The sequence below is a fragment of the Heliangelus exortis genome, chromosome 28 (genome assembly GCF_036169615.1).
Source record: "Heliangelus exortis chromosome 28, bHelExo1.hap1, whole genome shotgun sequence".
Lineage (NCBI taxonomy): Eukaryota > Metazoa > Chordata > Aves > Apodiformes > Trochilidae > Heliangelus > Heliangelus exortis.
This window is the reverse complement of record NC_092449.1, coordinates 4,679,838-4,698,556: the sequence shown is the minus strand read 5'-3', so window position 1 is coordinate 4,698,556 and position 18,719 is coordinate 4,679,838. Positions and strand designations below refer to the sequence as shown.

At 61.8% G+C, this 18,719-nt stretch overlaps 2 protein-coding genes across 4 annotated transcripts; one reads left to right on the top strand and one right to left on the bottom strand.

Moving 5' to 3' along the window:
- Positions 1–248: 248 nt before the first annotated feature.
- Positions 249–12,969, bottom strand: POLRMT (RNA polymerase mitochondrial). The gene is made up of 21 exons (XM_071727531.1): positions 12,862–12,969; positions 12,108–12,203; positions 11,110–11,762; positions 10,853–10,983; positions 9,804–9,990; positions 9,214–9,363; positions 8,922–9,089; positions 8,577–8,747; positions 8,205–8,444; positions 7,230–8,009; positions 6,636–6,758; positions 5,398–5,520; positions 4,360–4,539; positions 3,961–4,047; positions 3,566–3,679; positions 3,004–3,053; positions 2,657–2,755; positions 2,473–2,545; positions 1,895–1,977; positions 1,665–1,735; positions 249–921 (listed from the first exon to the last, which is right to left on the bottom strand). The coding sequence occupies exons 1-21, from the start codon at positions 12,917–12,919 to the stop codon at positions 872–874; spliced, it is 3,687 nt and encodes a 1,228-aa protein (XP_071583632.1). The 5' UTR covers positions 12,920–12,969; the 3' UTR covers positions 249–871.
- A 403-nt stretch (positions 12,970–13,372) lies between these two features.
- Positions 13,373–17,429, top strand: FGF22 (fibroblast growth factor 22). 3 transcript variants are annotated; one of them, XM_071727533.1, is made up of 3 exons: positions 13,373–13,778; positions 16,334–16,437; positions 17,064–17,429. In XM_071727533.1, the coding sequence occupies exons 1-3, from the start codon at positions 13,388–13,390 to the stop codon at positions 17,412–17,414; spliced, it is 846 nt and encodes a 281-aa protein (XP_071583634.1). In that variant the 5' UTR covers positions 13,373–13,387; the 3' UTR covers positions 17,415–17,429. The 3 variants fall into 3 exon arrangements, with proteins under 3 accessions (XP_071583634.1, XP_071583636.1, XP_071583635.1); XM_071727535.1 differs by lacking the exon at positions 17,064–17,429 and adding an exon at positions 16,714–16,980; XM_071727534.1 differs by lacking the exon at positions 17,064–17,429 and adding an exon at positions 16,711–16,980.
- The last annotated feature ends 1,290 nt before the right edge of the window (positions 17,430–18,719 follow it).

Genomic DNA, 18,719 nt, shown 5'->3' with positions numbered 1-18,719 from the left:
GACAAGAAGAGGGATGGATGGTGGCAGCTGAGTGACACAGGAGGCTCCTGGCTGCAGCTCCCGTGCTGCCTGGGTGCAGGGGTTTTGCCTGTTTCTGCTACAAAAGCATTTCCAGGATGTGAGTAACAACCAGTCAGTAAAACAGCAGCAGGTTCAGGAAACACCACTGTCACCTCCCCAGGGGCCCCAGAATGACAAGGCAAGAGCCCAGGCACCTCAAAAACACCAAGAAAGACACGGCTCCCATGGACTATTTCAAAAAACATTGTATTTACAGTACTGTACACCTCCACTCCCTGGTAGTGGTTTTTCCCTGCCTGAGACCCAGTGAGCAGAAGTGAGACCAATCCCTGGAAATGAGAGTCATGAATTGCAGAGGTTGTGTGACAGGAGAGCAGTGGAGCACCAACCCAGAGCCAGAGCTGGGCACAGGGAGCTGCTGCACCCACTCCTGGGCTGGGACTGTCCCTCCAGAGGGGGCCAAACACTGCAGGAGGTCTGTACCCTGCTGGTGGAGAGTGATGGGGGGCAATGGCACCCCAGGACAGTGGCAGTGACCCTGTGCCAGGGGAGGACTGCAGGGAGCCAGCCCTGGCTGCCACTGTCCCACCCCACACCAGAGGTGCTGGGTGCCTCTTCCCCAGGGCTGGGTGCTCCCTCCCCTTGCCTGAGGCACAGGCAGAACCAGGACAGTGCAGACCCCCGTTCCCCACCGGCCCCTTGGGGCTGCTCCCGTGCTCCCCAACCTCCCAGTTTGCCCCAGTACTTGGTGGTGGGAAGGCAGTGGGCACTGGGTTGGCAGCCAAATGCCTTTCCCCATCAGAAGCAGGAGCCAGAAGGGGGGGGCCAAGGCCCCACCAGTGGTCTGAGCTCAGCTGAAGAAGTAGGTGGAATCCATCACCTCCTTCAGATTGAAGTCACCTGGGGGGAAAAAGGCAGAGGTCAGAAGAGAGCAGAGTGGAGCAGGGGGAGAACAGCTGCCCCCAACCCTTCCTGCAGAAAACCACTTCAGCTCAGCCCCAGGGACCTCAAAGGTGACCCAGGAACTGATGCCTCTCCAGATTTACTTGGGACAGGGATAGGAAGAACAAGACAGAAAAGAGTAAGAGCAGCAAGGCAGGGCAGGAGGGGAGGAGCACATGGCCTGGGGACATGAACCATCCCTGCCCCTGGATTTTGCTGCCTCTGGGGCTGACCCAGCAGCTGCTCACAGGCTGGCCAGATGGTCTGGCAGAGGCAGGGCCCAGAGATTAGAAGGAATTAAACTAATTGTCTTAATCCCATTGCATGTATATCATCTAGATCCAGGTAATTACTGTGCTGAGAGCCTCATCCCATCTCCAGTCAAATGCCTTGTGGTTGGAAACAGATGGGAGACAAACAACAAGACAGGGGACAGTCAGGCTGGGGAGAATCCCAGGGCTCAGCTCCAGGGAGCAAGGACAGTTCACAGGGAATGTCCAACAGCATTGCCCATGGCTCTGCAGCTCAGCCCAGCAGGAAAACCTGATCCTTGGGGAGAGTTTTAGCACAGCTGGACAGACCCTCATCACCTCCACCTTCTGACCCCACAGGAGCTCAGGGATTCCAGGGCTGTTCTCCATCTCATTTCCTATGTCCCCAAATTGTTCCTGAGCTTTGCAGGTCCTGTCCTCTGCTCCTACCTGTCTTGGGGACATTTGACAGCTGCTCCATCAGCTTCTTCTGCCATTGGGCTCTAGTCTCTCTGCCAGGACTGGATGAACCAGAAGAAAAGCAAATCAGTCCAGGGGAGCTCTGGGAAAAGGTGAACCCTCCTCTGCTCCCCAGTGCCAGCCCACAACAAGAGGTGGGCACAACCACCCCCAAGAGAGGGAATGGGGCTGGGTGGGGGCTCGCTGGGAGGCACAAATACCTGCAGTACTTTTCCAGCATGAACTTGGACAGATCCTGCAGGATCTTCTCACTGTGCAGAGCCACAAATTGCTGCCGACAGATCTGATCCAGGGAGCAATGGTGAGTTGCAGGTTAGGGGGCACTTCCCCTTCCTTCCCCTCAGCTGAGACAGGTCAGGAGTGAGGGGCAGGGAAAGCAGCAGGCAAGCATGGGAAGGGGGGGCTGCCAGAGGGCAAAGGAAATCAGCCCGGGGAGGTGGGAAGCAGAGGCCAACCACCTATTACCAATCCACTGCACAACAGCCCTTGCTACACTGCAGGGAAAGAGCCCAGGGTAGGACAGAGGCACCGACCCTGCTTTGGGGTTTGTTTTGTGGTGATTTATGGACACAGATTCTCCCCCAGACGCTCCCTGAAGGGTGGGAGGAGATGGAGCTATGGCACTGGAAAATCAGCTGTGACCGCCAGCAAGCACCCCAAGTTCACCTTGCCTGGGTACATAAATCAGCAAAGCCCAGGGGAGGCAAGGGCTGGCAAGGGCCCAGGGGACAATTAAGCAAGATCCCAGCTCACAGGGGACCCGGGAGGACATTTCTACCTGGTTCATGATGTCCACAGTGAGTGCATGAGTCCAGTAGCAATCGTGGACCGAGACAAAGGTCAGACCCTGCCTGGGGGGCAGCAGAAGGTGCCATGAGACCCCTCTGCCTCGTCCCCAACCCTACCTGCAAGTCCCCAGAGGCAGAGGCCTATCCCCACCACCTCTGGAGAGATGCTCCCACCTGAGGCAGTGCAGAGCTGTGAGCATCATGTGTGTGGAGTCCAGGGAGTGGATGAAGTTGGGTGGGAAGGCGTTTTTCTGCTTCACGGTATCCGGCTTCCTGCAGACGGGAGGAGTTGGGGAACCTCCAGGGCTGGAGACAAAAGCTCCAGCACAGAGCCAGAGCCAGCCAGGCCTAGGATTGCTGGGGCAGCCCTGGGGGGGATCCCACAGCCCTGCTGATCCACAGAGCCCCCTCCTCCTGCTCTTTGGCAGGTCTGGGGACAGCAGGGGCTGTCGCAGGTTCCACCGATGGGGAGGTTTTGTCCCCAGAGCACAAGGTGGGGACAGCAGAGGCTTCACACTTACTGGTTGCTGTTGAAGCTTTTCACACTGAGGTGCTGCATGTTGCAGTTCAGCTGCAGGGAGAGAGGAAGGGGACACGTGTTCACCCTACACTGCCTGCCCAGCACATGGCACCCAGCTCTGCCCTGTCCCTCTGCAGCAGGGATTGCCCCAGCCACGAGCTGCTGCTCCAGGGGCCAGGGCAGGGACCCTCCTGGGGGTCCCTGTGACACCTCCCCTCCTCAGAATGCTGGCGGAATCCTTCAAACCCCCCCCCAACCAATGCTGATTTGCCCCTGCCAGGGCCCAGAGCTGCTCTGGCAGCGGCTGCGAGGGCGAGACAGGCTGGGGAGACTGAGTCAGCACCACTGTGTGTGGGTGAAGAGCAGAGAGACTGAATCATGGCAGCCCTGAGCAGGCTCTGAGGAGCGGGGAGGGGGCCGTGCCCCAGCTGCCTGAGTGGGCTGGGAGCAGCAGCACTTCCTCACCAGCCCACCCAGACCCTCCCTGGCCCAACCACAGCTGATGCCAACCTGCTGCTGTCCCCTGCCTGTCCCTGCTGTGGCAGGACACACCAGGTACTCACCACGGTGGACCTGGAGCGATAGTAGGGCTGCACGATGGGGAGACCCAGGGGTGTCACCCACTCCACTGTCTGCCCCGACTGGGCGATGAGCTTGGCACTCTCTGTCAGCCAGTGCTTTCACACAGGGAGGTGGGGAAAGAAGGGGCTGGAGTCAGTATGGGCAGTGGGGAGAGACCCTCACTCCCAGCAAAGCTGACCCCAACGTCTGCCACTGGCTGTGACAGTCCAGCACTTATGGGGCCATTTGGCCCCACAGCACAGTCACAGACTTCTAGGCTGGGCCAGGAGAATCCTCTCTGAGCGAGGACTCAGAAGAACCATTTCTCCTGGTCTGTGAATGGCTGGGCCAGGGAGAAGAAAAAGCAGGGAGAGGTAAGAGGAAGCAGGCCCCTCACCTGGATGTCTCGAGTTGCTGAGAACATCTCCTTGATGCCATTGAATACCTGCTTTACGAGGTAGTGAGAGGCTTCCCACAGGTATTCCTGCAAGGACCGAAGGCAGAGAGAGGAATCAGGCAAACAGCCAGCAGAAGATGGGGAGCAAAGTGACAGGAGGGTGAAGAACACAGCCACAGACCTTCTGAACACCAGCTGAGGCTGTGAGGCCACCAAGCTGGGCACAGGAAGGCTCAGTCCCCCCTTCCCACAGGTGCCGGCAAGCAGCAACCCCACAGGCAGGGCAGGGGGGGCTCAGCCTCTGTGGGCTGAGGTTTGGGTGGGGGTGAGGAGCACGCAGGGCAGGAGGGATCCCACGGGGAGGGTTAGGGCAGGGGCTGTGATCCCAGCTCCCAGTACCTCGGGGAACTCATCGATCTCCTTGAGGCGCTTCTCCATCTGGAGCCGGCCGCCGTAGCGCGTGACGCCGTACACCACCGTCATCACCGTCTGCTTCACCACCTTCCGGCTGACAAAGCCCTGCAGCACCTGGGCAATCTTCACCCCCTGCTCAGCATCCTTCTTCCGAAACTCCTCCACCTGTGAGGAAGCTCCGGGAGGTCATTCCCACTGCCTGGGGCCAAGCACCCTCTAAGGTTGGGGATCCCAGGACCCTCTGGGCTGTCAGTGAGCCCATGAGGAGCCCTGCACCAGCCCTGGTGAAGGAACCCAAAGGCTCCTGGAGCTCACAGATCCACAGATCTGTGCCCGTGGGGACCAGAGCTTTCCACTGCTGCCTCAGCAGAGCAGTGTCACTTGGCAGCGGGGTGGTGACAGACATCACAAGGACACAGCACTGAGATTGTGGCTCAGGACTCAGGACTCTGCCAGCCCCACTGACAGCTCTGAGCAAACCAGGCACCCTCTGCATGCTCCCCCTGCCCGGATGGAACATGCTGAGACCTCGAAGGGAGCCAGGGGTTCAGTGCCAGTGAGCGGGTCTGTAGCTCTCAGCATGGTCCCAGCAGGCTCGTTTCACATCGTGTCTTGCCAAGAAAACTGAAGACTTGGCAGCAGTGCCAAAGGCTGCATCTCTCCCCAGCTCCAACCAAGAAAATATCACAACCTGCAGGCCAGCCAGCTGTGACCAAGAGAGGAGGAACACGTCTTCCACCTCTCTACCCTACTTTTCCCAGACTTCATTCAGAAGTGAGGACAGCAGAAATCCCAGTGGATTTCTCATTCCTCTGCCAGGACAGATCTCCAGCCAGATCCACACCACAGCTGCTGCAGTGGTTCCCACTCAGGGCAGGAGGGACTCTGCCTGTGACCAACTCGTGCTCTGCACGCTGGTCTTGTCTCCACCCTTCTGCCTGGGAGCTGGAGTGACCCCGTGCCACACACTGGGCAAGGGGAAAGCAGGTGCCAGAGGAAATCCCTGTCCCTGCTGTGCCTCACCTGCTGTGCCACCGCGCTGTAGACATCCTGGGGGACACTGCAGGGCATCAGGTTGACAGACATGGCACCGATCAGGTCCCGGCCAAGAGCTGCGTAGTGCTGCAGCCCATTGCATGAACCATCCTGCAGGGGGGAGAGCAGGGTGGGCACGGGGGTGGAGGGGCCCTGCTCACCCACCCCCCTCAGCACCGTGGACACACGTGGCTCAGAAAGTGACTGCCACGTGTGTCCCCTCCCTTTGGGTTTGCAGGTGATCTCCCAGCAGTGGCCACGGCCACACCAGTTTCCATTTTCCTTCTGGGTCCCATCAGTAACTACTGCTGCCCATGAGGTCTGAACAAAGGAAACCTCACACCACCCTGCCCCCTCCCTGGACTTACAAAGACATCAGAGCTCTGTGGGAACACTGAAAACCAGGAAATTTGGAAAACATCCTCCTGACAGACAGCAGCTTCAACCCAGCCTTTCTCAAAGCTGCAGGTACTGACAGCCCTCCTGGGACCAAGAACCCTGGGGAAGGTCCTGCTGTTCCCCAAACACTTCCCACAGGAGATGAGCTGCTGCTTGGAGCATCCCTGCTCCTCATGTGCTTGGGCTCTGCCTGCTCCAAGGAGCTGGAGCTGCTGGCAGGACCAGCCCCTCCCTCTCCCCCCTGCAGTGCAGAGGAGCTGCCTCGATTCACCAAGCGCTGATGACTCAGGTGGAAAGAGACTCGGGTGTCCTCCAGAAGAAGTCCTTGCTGGAGTTTCATTAACAGCACCCTCCACACGCCCCGACTGCTCCCTCGATCTTTCATTGTCATAACAATATCAGCTCAGGCCATCTCAGACATATTCCAGACCAGAATACAGCCTGGTTCTCCCTCTGATGCTTCACTGTCACCATCTGATCTCCCACTGGGATAAGTGAGCAAACCCCCTCTCACCAGGAAAACAATCAATCATTGTCTCCCATGCAGCAAGGGGATGTATCTGTGCAGAGCTGGCTGTCCAGACCTCCCATCTTTTGTTCCTGGAGCACTGCTTGGCTCCAGCCTCGGAGCAGACTCTGCTCCAGTCAAAGGAGTCACTGATGGCTGCATCCAGCAGCAAACCACTGAAGCTCCCAAGCCAAGATGCCTGCAGACTGTGCTCCACGTGTGCAGTAAATACAGCACTGGAGACCTGGATGCTCCTGCCCTGAGCTCTCTGCCCTGCCCTTTCTCCCTGCTCAGCCACATGGCTCTGCTGGGCTCCCACCTGGTGAACAGGGAAGTGAGAGATGTAGGCGGCCGGATCCGGGGACCTGGAGGCTTTGGCAATCTCCATGCAGCAGGCCAAGGCTTGCCAGGGCTCATCTGTCTTCATCCACCACCTCCTGCCCTGGGAAGAGCAAAGCACACACTGGTGGGAGCAGGCAGGGCTCCTGTGGCACCCCATGGAAAGGGCAGGAGCCCCCCTGCTCTCCTGAGACACCATGCCTCCACTTCCCTAATACTTCATCATGTTTTCAGACAGAAATGTGTGATTTAGGAAACTCCACAACGCTTCATTTTCTTTTTACTCTCAAAGTGTTATCTTCCAGAATGTTTTTGTTTCAAAATAAATCTGATTTCCATTTTATTTCACTTACTAGAAGTTACAAGGGGAATGGTTAAGTCTCCTCTGACACCGATCCCTCGATCCTTTTTTTTTTTTTCCTTGGCATATCTGGACAACCCCTGTCTGCACTCCCAACACAGAACAACTTCCCTTCTTCCCCTTTTGGTCCCCACCTCCCAGAGGTCCCACACCACTCCCCCCCCAGCTCAGGGTCCCACCACTGCCCCCCAGGAGCAGGCAGAGCCCACGTACTGTCAGGGGGCGGTCAGCTGAGTCCAGGATCTCCTCCATGATCTCGTTGGCGTATTCCAGCCGCTCCTGCAGGGAATTCTTCTTCTTCAGCCCTGTCAGGTTCACCAGGTGGATCTTCAGCCAGTCCAGGCCCTTGGGCCCCAGCGGCCTCCCCTCTGCAAACAGCAGGATGGCCCGGGTGACATCGTTGCCCAGGTGGTTGAAATAAGGTGGGCAAGGGTAAGTCCTGCCTCGGAAATCCATGTTGTGAGGGAACCAGAAGACTTTGTCCCGGACGTGGTTGGCGATGGAAAGTTTGTAGAGCGCGTCCATGCGCAGGCTGTGCACCTCAGCTGCCTTCTTCTTGTAGAGCAGCAGCTCCTGCTTGTGGGCCTTGCTCCAGGAAGAGGAACTGCCCGGAGGAGCAGGAGGTTTGGGGACCTCAGAGACAGGCGGCGGGATGTCCAGCTTCTCGTTGCCTTTGTCGTTGAAGATGGAGATGATGATATCCAGCACGGGCTGGTTGATCTTCCAGGCACAGTTGCCCAGCTGGTTGAGGGCATCCAGCACGGGGTGGAGATGGACCTGGGGACACTGCTCCAGCAGCTGCTGGTGCTGCACCACCCCCTCCACGAAGCGCATCAGCTTGGTGTCGCTCAGGACGTAGGCACCAAAGTGGGGGGAGGTCCAGGGTACTGGGGGACACAGCATAGGTATGGCAGAGGAGTTGAAGGTCAGCAAAGTCTCTCCAGCATCTGACACAAGCTGGGAGAAGATGGGATGGGGCTTTATCAGCCCAACCTGGAGAGGAGAATCAGAGAGGGGAAGGTCGGCGGTAGAAGGCTAGGGCTGGAGTCTGGAAGAGGATGAGGTCAATCAGCCACTACATAATGACCACACACAGGACCAACAGAGGCTCCACGAGGTGTCCCTGAGCAGGGAAAGCAGAAAGGAGGTGACCTGCACACCGCCCAGAGTCACCAGGACACAGCTCACCTGCCAGCTGCTGTGGAAGGAGTAGATGTGGTAGAGGACAGGGATGAGCCTGGGCTCCAAGCGAGGATTGAGGATATTCCTGGGCACCCTGAGAGCCTCCACCAGCAGCTCCAGCATGTGCATGCCCAGACGCATGAGGAGCATGTAGGGCCAGCTGCAGTCCTTCAGGTTCAGGGCAGGCCCAAAGCCAGCTTCTGCCACCAGCTTCTCCCAGTACTCCCGTGGCAGGTACTCCTCAGGCTGGGAGGTGGAAGGAGAACACGGGGTCAGCCAAAGAGCCAGCCACGCTGCTCCAGGGGGTTTCCTGGATGGGATCCACGCACCTGGGATGCCTGCAGGCCCCAGGAACCCCTTGTCCAGGGGTGTACCCACCTGGCTGTCCTTGGCCAGCAGGTGGATGTAGTTCTCATAGACCGCTCGCACCTTCTCCAGCTGCCGGCTGCGCAGCTTGCGCTGGGTGATGTACCTGTTGTAGACCTTGGAGCCCAGCTCCCGGGCCAGCACTGCCAGGGATTCTCCTTGTGGAGAGAGCGAGTTGAGGATCTGAGAAAAAGGCAAAGAGGGTCTTCAGGAAGGAGGAACAGAAGGACAGAGCAGAGAGACAGAGCGGGAGTTAAAAGACCCCGAGCGCATGGGAAGGCGATGATTCCCCTGGTGAGGAATTCAAACACGGCCAGGACAGAGCAGAGCTGCTCAGCAGCAGGTCGAGGGCCCCACCTGCATCATGATGCCCACGTACTCCTCGTCTGGCAGCAGGCAGAGGTAGGGGTACAGGGTGCTGTAGCCCGAGGTGTTCCTCAGCTTGGCCATGCTGCGCTTGGACTTGTGCAGGGCCTGGAGGAGGGCTCCGTGCCAGCGGGAGCGCAGGGTGGAGAGGACTGAGCGCTGCAGGGGGGCACAGGGTGGTGAGAGAGCCTGTCACCAGCCTGTCACCAGCCTGTCACCAGCCTGCTGACCCCTCCCCAAGGTCCTCAGGGCTGGACAGCCCCCCCCCACCCCTGAGCTTTACCGCTCTGATGGCCTGTGGGGTCAGGGGTTTGGTGGACTCCACGGACTCGATGGTCACGGTGCTGTCCAGCTCCATCTCCAGCTGCTGCTGAAAGAATTCCTGCAGCTCCTGCACGGAGAAATCCAGCTTGGGATAGGACACCATCCTCTCCTGCAATGAGAGAGAGATGGGAAATGCCAGAGGGAAAGGAGCTGTGGTGGTGCTCTCAGCCTCCCTGTAGGAGGCACAAGGAGCAATGCTGCTGAAGGCACCTTTCTGGGACTCCCTTTCTGGGAGCTCTGAGCTCCCAACTCTGGCTGCCACACTCTGGCTCTCCAGAGGCTGCTCTGCTCCTCTGTCACAGTCAAGCATCCCTCCAGGCACCCCCTTCAGCACAGGGGGGACACCTCCATCCTCTGGCTCCTCTGTAGGGCTGCTGTTCAGGCTCTGAACTGCCTCAGAACAGGAGCTGCCCCAGATTTGTGTGGGCTGCTGACCAGAGATGGGGCTAAAATGTTCTGCCCCTGTTGGAACCCATCAACACCATTTGGGCATCTCCCAAACCTCCCTGTCTCTGATCTGCAGAGACATCCCTGAACTCTGGGGCTTACTTTGGAGTAGAAGTCCTGTAGCAGTGAAGAGTTGCAGGTCTGGGGGCTGGGTGGAGGGGGAAGCTGGTAGTTGGGCTGGACAATCCTGATGGCCCTCAGCACCATCTCCTTTTCATCCTCCTCAAAAAGGCACTTTTGGAAGAGCTCATCCACGTGGAAGCCATCGTTTTTCAGCTGCTGCAGACATCTGAAGAGAGGCACAGGTAAGACAGGCTGAATCTTTCACCAGGGACTGAGCATGATGGATGGAAATCACCACCCCTCATGCCAGGGCAGATGGCCTGCAGGGACAGGAGAGCTCTCCCTGCCTTCAGCACACAGCCAGGGGACAGCTCACAGGGCTGGGAGCACAGCCTGTCCCCACAAGGTCACTGCCTGTCCCCACAAAGTCAGCATCTCAGGTTACAGCCATCGATCACCCTCCCTCCCAGCCACACCTCTGCTGAGCAGGCTGCTTCCACCCTGGCACCCACAGGGACAGAGCTCTGCTGCCACGCTCAGACACAGCAAAAACCTGCAGGTTCCTCCAGCCCCACATCACCCTGCACTGCCACATCCCCAGGGCATGCTCAGGGCAGTGTCCTCCGGGCTCTGCCAGGCTGGAGCTGGCACAGCAGAGCCCAGAGCCTCATCTGCCAGCTGGCCACCCCACCCAGGGGACACAGGAGGATGTGGGGCACCAGCCAAACCCCCTCAGCCAGAGAGCACAAGGGTCAGGAGGGAGCCTGGCAGCTTTGGGGGGGCGTTAAGAGCCCAAGAGGTGACAAACAGCCATGAGTCCTATGGCTGCCCACCCCCCAGCCTGGAAGCAGGCAGGAGCTGCAGCAAGGACTGGCTCCTTGGGAAGCAGGCAGAGCTCTGGCCAGAAGCAAGGCTGTTCCTACATCCCCTTTCCCTCCAAGATCTCAGACAAACCCCCTGGCAGCTGGGGGTGACTGGAGTTCCCACTGCGGGAGCTCTGCCCACCCCAAAACCTGTCCACGAGGAGCAGGTCGGAGCACCCAGAGGTGTGGGCAGTGTGGCAGGACCCCTCCTCCCACCGTGGTTACCTCCAGACAGCTTGGGTGGACGATTGGCTTCGGCCCAGACACTCCAGCACTGCTGCATAGGAGTCCAGGCTGCGCTGGAGCCCCACGGACTCCATCATGCAGAGCAGGCGGCTGACGCGCTGCAGGCAGCCCTGGGGAGAGAAGGGAAAGGGCTGTGGGGGGGCAGCAACAGCCTCACGCCCCTCTGCTCCCCTTCAGGTTCAGTCATCCACCCCAAAGCCACCTCAGTGCCCCAGAGCAGCCCCCTCTCTCAGTACCTTCCTGGCCCAGCTGTGCATCACCGTGTTGTAGGCGCTGACGCTCAGGAGTCTCCTCTTGGCTGGGGACCTGTGGTAGGAGAGGAGGAACCTCTCGGCCTCCTCTGGCTGCTGCAGGAACAGGAAGCACTCCAGGGTGGACTGGATGCTCTGCTGCAGGAGCTTCTGATGGCTGCTGTCTTTCTGTGCCCGTGGAGGCCTCTGTGCCTTCACCCCCTCCTTCCCCGCAGCCACCCTCAGCTTGCCGTGGGTGCAGATGCTGTGGGGACCACCCTGGCCCTGGCTCCAGGCAGCCACCACTTTTGCCTTGGGGCTCTTCAGGCTCTTCTTGGCTTTTGCCTTCTCTTTGCTCTTCGGTTTGGCTTTCACCTCTTCTTCCAGAGCTGTCTGGGAGGCAGCCAGGGATAATTTCCGTTCCACCTTCAGCTGCCGGACGTGCATCTCCTTCTTCAGCTTCTCAGCCCAGGTGCTGGGCCTGGACAGGCTCTGAGCCCTTCCCCAGGGAGCAGCTGGCTCCTCCAGGGGACTGGGAGCCCCCTCCTCCTGCAGCGGGTCCTGCAACTTGTCATTCCCCAGCAGTGCCAGCTCTGATTTGTTGACTGTCACCTCTGGGATGCTGCTGGCTTGGAGCTGCCTCACTCGAGCTTTCAGCACTGCCAGGAAACACAGAGCAAGGGAGAGGTGAAGGGACAGGGGGGGGGTTGTGTTCCCTATGGCTGTGCCTCTAGGAACACCCTAAAAAAGAGGATCCACACAGGGACCCCTTCCCTCCCTAGCCAGCCCTCTGCCCAGCAACAAGCTGCCTGGGAAGCTCCCATCCCATCCCATCCCATCCCATCCCATCCCATCCCATCCTATCCCATCCCATCCTCTCTCAGGCCACAAGTGTTTCCAGTCCCAAGTATCTTCTTTATGACTACACAGAATAATCCCATAAAACCTCCCAGGACAGTGAACACGGGGAAGCCCTGCAGCTCCCCCAGCCCTCCCTGACTCACCCTCCAGCAGCTCTGTCCTCTCACACACAGCATTCCTCCTGGCCTTCTCCTTGGTGCTGGCAGAGGAGTAGTTCCTGAGAACACTCCATGGGACCCCTGTGGTGGGAGGACACAGAGAGCAGGAGGTTGGAGGAGGCTTTGCCCCCCTCACCACCCCCAGCCCTGCCCCACAGGGAGCTGGAGGGGCTGCAGGAGCCCCAGCAGCAGTGACACAGAAGGGGGGGGGCAGCTCTGGGACAGGGTGAGCCCCCCCAGCCCAGCTCTGATCTGACCACAGCGACACCGCAGACCCCATGGCAGGACCCCAGGAACCCCCAGAGGGAACAGGCTCCATCCCAGCACTGGGAGACGACCCCAGAGACCCTCCCTAGAGAATTCTAACCCTGGAGAGAGTGGGGCTCCTCATGACCCCCCCACAGCCCCCAGCTCTGTCCCAGCAGAGGGTTGGAGAAGCCAGGACCCCCCAACCACCCCCAGTTCTCTCCTGGGGGGGATGCTCAGGACCACGAGGACCCTACGGCTCCAGCTCCGTCCCTATGGTCGTGGTGAGGCCGCCGGGACCTCAGGGTCCCCGCTCCATCCCGGGGGCGATGGACAAGACCCCAGGGAGCCCCCCCAGGCCGCCCCTCCGGCTCAGGCCTCCTGCCCGGCCCAGCCTCCCCGCCCACCTCAGGGCCCCGCACCCGGCCCAGCGCCTCTCCCCAGCCCCTCCCAGGCCCAGCCCACCCCCGTCGCCCCCGTCCCCGTCCCTCACCGCCGCCCCCCAGCCGGGCCGGGCCCGATAGTGCCGCCCGGAGCCGCAGCAGCGACATTCCCCCCCCCCCGTTACACCGCCATGCCGCGCCGAGCACACACTGCGCAGGCGCCGCGCGGGGCACGCCGGGAGCGGGAGTCCCGCCGGACTACAATTCCCAGCATGCATCGCTCCGGCGTATCGCGCCCCCTGGCGGCCACGGCGGGACAGGACGGGACGGGACGGGACGGGACGGGACGGGACGGGACGGGACGGGAGTGATGGGCTCGGGGGCAGACGGACCCGGGAGCGGCGGTGATGGGAGCGGACAATGCCCCGCGCCCCTCCCGACCCCAAACTCGCAGGCCCCCGGTGCGGCTGCAGACACCGTCCCCGAGCCCAGGGCAGCCTCCTCTCTTTCCTGGGAGCCCGGCCCCAGCGGGAGCCGGTGAGGCTCGGATCGCGCCGTTCCCCGAACAGGACGGCCCCCGAGCCCTTGGGAGCGACCGGGAGCGGGGATCCGACGCAGCCGTCGGGGCGCGGATTTATGAATGGGAGGCCCCGCCCCGTGGTCCCTCCCCGCCCGTCGGCCGCCACCGCCCCCGCCCCACCCGCCGGCTTGCCCCGCGTCCGGGCCGCCCGCACCATCGGGGCCGGTCGCCGCCGCCGCGGCCATGGCCCGACATCCGCCGCCCCGCCGTGCCCCGCCGCCATGAGGCGCGGGGGCCCCGCCGCCATCGCCGCCTGCCTCGCCGGGGCGCTCGCCGTGCTGGCGGGGCCGGGGGGCTCCTCCTGGGGCGGCCGGCGACCCCCCCGCAGCTACGGGCACCTGGAAGGCGACGTGCGATGGCGGCGGCTCTTCTCCGCCACCCGCTTCTTCCTGCGCATCGACGGCGGCGGCCGCGTGGAGGGGACGCGCTGGAGGGAGCGGACGGGCAGTGAGTGGGGCGGGGGCCGGGGCGATCGGCACAGGGGGTCCCGCCGCCCTCCCACCCGCGGGCGCTGCCGGAGACGGGGACGGGCGAAGGACACGGCCGAGGGGGACGGAGGTGCCCCGAGAAGGCGGCGGGATTCTCGGCGAGTGTCCGCAGCTCCCCCCTGCCGGGACGGGTCCCTTCTGTCCACCGTCCGCGCTGTCTCCGCCGCCCCGCAGACGGGGCCGGTGCTGGCAGCTCCGCTTGACGGGAGCAGCTTCCCGGGGGCTTCTGCCGGGGGTCCCTGAGGGGTCGCGGGCACCAAGGCGTTCCGGCCGGGGACGCGGCTTCATTTTGCCACCGCTGACAACGCCCGGGGGTTCCCTGGTCGTGCTGCCAGCGCGGTCGGGGGGCTGTCCCCCTGGCCCCCCTTTTGGGGTTGCCTGCATCTCGCCCGGCCGGGGCGATCCGATCCCTCCCTGTAAAATCGAAGGGAAGATGAAGGAGGAGGAGGAGGAGCGGAGGAAGCTTTGAGGCGATTCTGGTCGCGGATCCGAGCACCTGCGCGGCTGGCGCGGGGGGGGAGCCCCATCGGGGGTTGGGGGGACCGCGGAGCATCGCGGCAGAGACCCCCGTCACCCCACACCCCACCCCGCAGCAACAGAGGAGTGCGGGGGGGGGTGTGGGGTGCGGTGCCAGCCGTGCTGAGGGGGGGCACTCGCTGCAGCCCCCCACAGGGCCGGGCAGCACAACCCTGGGGGGATGGAGGGGATGAACACTACGGGATGTGCTGGGTCCCAAAGAGGGGAGCACCAGGCTGGCGGCTGGACTGGTGGGGACCTCGGGAAGGGGAGGACACCCTAGCAAGGTGTCAGGGCTTGGAGCGGGAAGGATGCTGGGGTAGGGAGCAGCACCCCCCATCCCATGTCCTCACGGGGCTGCCCTGTCTCGGGAGGACGTCATCCATCCAAAGCAGAACAGGGGAGCCCAGCCCAGCCCAGGGAACCCTCTGCAGGGTCAGAGGTGTCGGGAGTCCTGAGTAGGCACATTGCCAGCTCAAAGCGCCCCAACTCGTTCCCACGGCTGTGTGGCAGCGGGGCCAGGCAGGCCCAGAGGCTCCAGGCTGTCGCGTGGGGCTTGCTCTGGTTATGGCGTGGCAGATAAACCAGCGCTGGTGCTGGGCTCTGATCCTCGGCAGCTGCCGGACCAGCCCGGCCGGCGGTGGCTTCAGAGTGTAGGGGCTGTCCCAGGGCTCCCCCATCTCAACACCCACATCTGCCCCGGCTTCCCCGGGACCCCACTGGGGCTGGGGCATGGGACGGGGAGCGCTGGGAGCAGCCCTGTGCCTGCAGAGACCTCCTCCTCCTCCTGCATGGAGCCGGGCACCTGCGAGCAAAGGGCAGCAGAGCTGGCTGGGAGCAGCAATGGGGCGTTATATTTAGAAAAGCAGAAGTCCTCTGTTATAAATAGCAGCGGCTCCAGACGGTGATCAAGCAGGATGGACTCGCAGGCATTCGCTCAGCCCTTCCCTGCTCCTGCTGCTTGGCCATGGCTTTGCTGGGCCAGGTCTGCGGGTGCCAGGGATGGGTGCTGGAGGCAGCACCAAGGCTGGGCTGAAAAATCCCCCCTTGCACATCCCCCCCAAGGAGCTGAACACTGGGGAGGCTTGTTACTGCCCCAGTGCCACAAGCACTTCATGTGCTCCCACACAGGGAACAAGCGTCCCTAGGGGAGCAGTGCCCAGGTGATGCCAGGTGGGTCAGTGTTTGATGGAAGCCCCTGCCTGGGCTCTGCAGCCCCCCGTGCTGCTTGTGCCAAAGCTTCTGCACATCCTCCTGCCTCAGCAGCGATGCCCACGGGCAGCTCCCGCGTGGCCCGGGCCCTGCCCGCTGCCCTACCAGCACCTCTGCCTAACACAGGATCTTTTTTTCTCCCCTCCCCAGAGCGCCGTGGGGCCGGCAGGGCTGGCCAGGCACAGGAATCCGGAGGTCCTGACGATGCTCGGGGTGTTTCCCCGTCAGAGCCGCTGGTCTGACCACATGCCTTTGCCATTAGCGGCTGCACCCGGAGCTCGGCGGCCGCGCACGGGCACTCGCGGGCCGGGCCCTTCTGTGGCTTCACAGCCCGGCTGCAGCCACCCCCCGGGGCTCGTCCCCGTGTCCCGCAGCGCTGCCGCACCCCTCCCCGCTGCGGTGCCCGGCACAGGGACGGCAGCCAGGAGATTGGCACTGGCAGCCAGCACCGTCCCTGCCCCCGCCGGCCCCTGCCGGGGGGCTCTGTCAACCGTAACAGGTCCGGGGGCCATCGCTGCCACCCCTGCCCACACTTTGCCCCTCGGGGCCCACGCCGGCACTGGGGGCTGGGCACCGCGAGAGGCAGGTCGGGTCCCAGGGCACCGTTCAGGATGGGTGCGTGGGCAGAGCTGCCAGGGTGGGTGGGATGAACGCTGGGCAGAGGTTGACATCGATCTGGCACGGCTCAGGCACTGGGCGAGGGGCAGTGGTTGCAGACCCCCCGCCGGGGCAGGGTCCCAGGGGAGCCTCCCTGCCCGGCTCACCACCGCGCTCCCCTGTCCGCAGGCATCGTCGAGATCCGGTCAGTGTGTGTCGGCGTCGTGGCTATCCGGGCGGTGCACACCGGCTTCTTCCTGGCCATGAACAAGCAGGGGAGGCTCTATGGGTCGGTAGGTCGGACGCAGCCTCCTGGGAGGGATTGGACCGGGTGTCAGAGATGCAGGGCAGAGCTGGAACAGGGGGTGCCAAAACACCGGGGGTCCCAAAACGCCAGGACTGGTGCCCAGGAGCGGGGTCCTGGTTTCCCGTGCCCTGACCCGCACCCCGGGAGCAGGGAGGAGCTGGGTCCTGCCCTGCCCCACGCTCGGGGTCCAGCCCTGGAGCAGGGTGACCGAAGCCAGGCCGAGCGTGGCCGCCCCTCATCCCCTTCCCTCTCCTGCCAGAAGGAGTTCAGCCCCAACTGCAAGTTCACGGAGCGCATCGAGGAGAACGGCTACAACACCTACACCTCACTGCGCTGGCGGCACCACGGCCGCCCCATGTTCCTCTCCCTCAATAGCAAGGGCAGGCCACGGCGAGGGGGCAAGACACGCCGGCACCACCTCTCCACCCACTTCCTCCCCATCCTCGTCAGCTGAGCCCCACGGGGCAGTTCTGGACCACCCTGCAGGGAAGAAAAAAAAAAGGAAAAAAAAAAAAGGAAAAAAAAAAGGGTTATTTGGTTATTTTATTTATGTACATGTCTATTTTTTTTTTTGCTATTTATTGGTTTATTGTTAAATGCACAGCGGAGGAGGGACGCGGAAGGAGGATGCTCCGGCCTGCAGCAGGGACGTGGCTCTCCCTGCCCAGGCAGAGCCCGGGGCACAGGGCCACCGAGTGCCAGAGCTGCAGACATCGTGGCCACAACGTGACGGAGCTCCAGATGTCACTGTCCCCACCTGCACGGCCCAGAGCTGGCGGCATCTCCGCAGGGGCTGGGGCGGAGGCTGTGGGGCCGGGACGTGCCGGCGGGTCCTGTTTGTCTCGTGTCCAAGCACTCGTGGCAATTAAATCTGTGTTCATGGTACGAGGGCGGAGTGAGTCTTGGAGTGCCCACGGTGGGCTGGGACCAGCCCCTTGCCCAGGGGAGCAGAGCCAGAAATAGCACCCACACCTCGTCCTCCCAGCCAGGGCACGTCCCTGAGCTCCTGCGTGGGGCTTGGTCACTTTGTCACGTCAGACCTGAGCCATGACCCTGGCAAAAACCACCAAGCTTGTTCCCTGTCTTACCCAACCAGCTCCAAATGAGTATGACAGTGAAGAGCTGCTGTGTTAACTGTGTGGCAACCAAGTGGTAACCAGGTGATGGCCACGGTGGGCACCAGCAGCAGCCCCACGCTCAAAGCGGGGTTCACTTCATCCACTTGATGCCCACCCCCAGCACTGCTCCCCCCTGAGAACTTGCCCCCTGGCTCAGGGGAGCCAGGACACCCCCCCACAGCTGGGGGAAGGTCTGTCCCCGTGTCCTGGGCTGTGTTCTGGTGACAAACACCAAAGCCATCCCTCCCGCCAGCCCAGATGATGGGCACACACCAGCTCAGCCGGGACCTTCCTGCTCCCACCCCTCACCCAGCCCGGGATCCCCATGGCAGAAGCTTCTGGCTCAACCTCTGGCAGAGGATGAGCCCTTAACCCTGATATACCAGTCCTGAGATAAACCCTCGTCCCGCCCAGATGAAAGGCGCCGCTGGGCTGCGCTGGCAAAGCCGAGGAGGAAAAACATTCCAGCAGAGCTGCTCAGCACCAGCTCCAGCAGGCTTGGCCCAAGCTGTGCGTGGATGGCTCTCCAGTCAACCTTCTCTTACTCCAAAAACAGCTCAAAAAACAACAGAGCCACCAGCCCCTCCAGGCTGCTGAACCTCCCTCTCCCCACAGACCCTCCTCTCAGCCCCACTCCCCCCACTCACAGCTGGCAGGGTGCACAGGATTCTGTGTGACCAGGACAAAACAGGAGGCCCTCAGTGTCACAAGCTCGGGTCTGCTCCCTCACACACCTCCAGCCCCAGGCAGGATGCAGGAAGGTCACTGCCCAATCCAGTCACATTCTTTTCATTCTCCAACCTGCAACTCTTGTCACGGAAACAAAGTCACAAACACACCTGGATATTTGTCTCTCTCTTCTTTTTAATCAGCTGCATTTTAAGTAGCTTTGAAGTACATTTTTCTCCAAAACGTTGTTTTTCCTGGATATTATTTGATCACAATGGCATTTGGCTGGTCCTTCCTCTGATGCACGCCCAGTTCTGATGTTGACACAGAGGAACAGTCCACTCGGGCTGTGAGATGGGCAGGACTGCAACAGGGAGGTGTAAAAAATACAAAAGACCAGGCGAGGATGCCTTCAGGTGTGACCCTGCAGCCACCAGCTGCTGATCTGCAGGCAGGGTGCTGGTCATGATGGAGCCTGGTG

Coding starts and splice junctions, on each gene's coding strand:
- POLRMT (XM_071727531.1), bottom strand. CDS start 12,919: ATGTCGCTGCTGCGGCTCCGGGCGGCACTATCGGGCCCGGCCCGGCTG. Junction 8,010..8,204: donor CCTTCCACAGCAGCTGGCAG/GTGAGCTGTGTC, acceptor TCTCCTCTCCAG/GTTGGGCTGATAAAGCCCCA. Junction 2,546..2,656: donor ACAGCTCTGCACTGCCTCAG/GTGGGAGCATCT, acceptor GCTGCCCCCCAG/GCAGGGTCTGACCTTTGTCT.
- FGF22 (XM_071727533.1), top strand. CDS start 13,388: ATGAATGGGAGGCCCCGCCCCGTGGTCCCTCCCCGCCCGTCGGCCGCC. Junction 13,779..16,333: donor CTGGAGGGAGCGGACGGGCA/GTGAGTGGGGCG, acceptor CCCTGTCCGCAG/GCATCGTCGAGATCCGGTCA. Junction 16,438..17,063: donor AGGGGAGGCTCTATGGGTCG/GTAGGTCGGACG, acceptor ACAGCGGAGGAG/GGACGCGGAAGGAGGATGCT.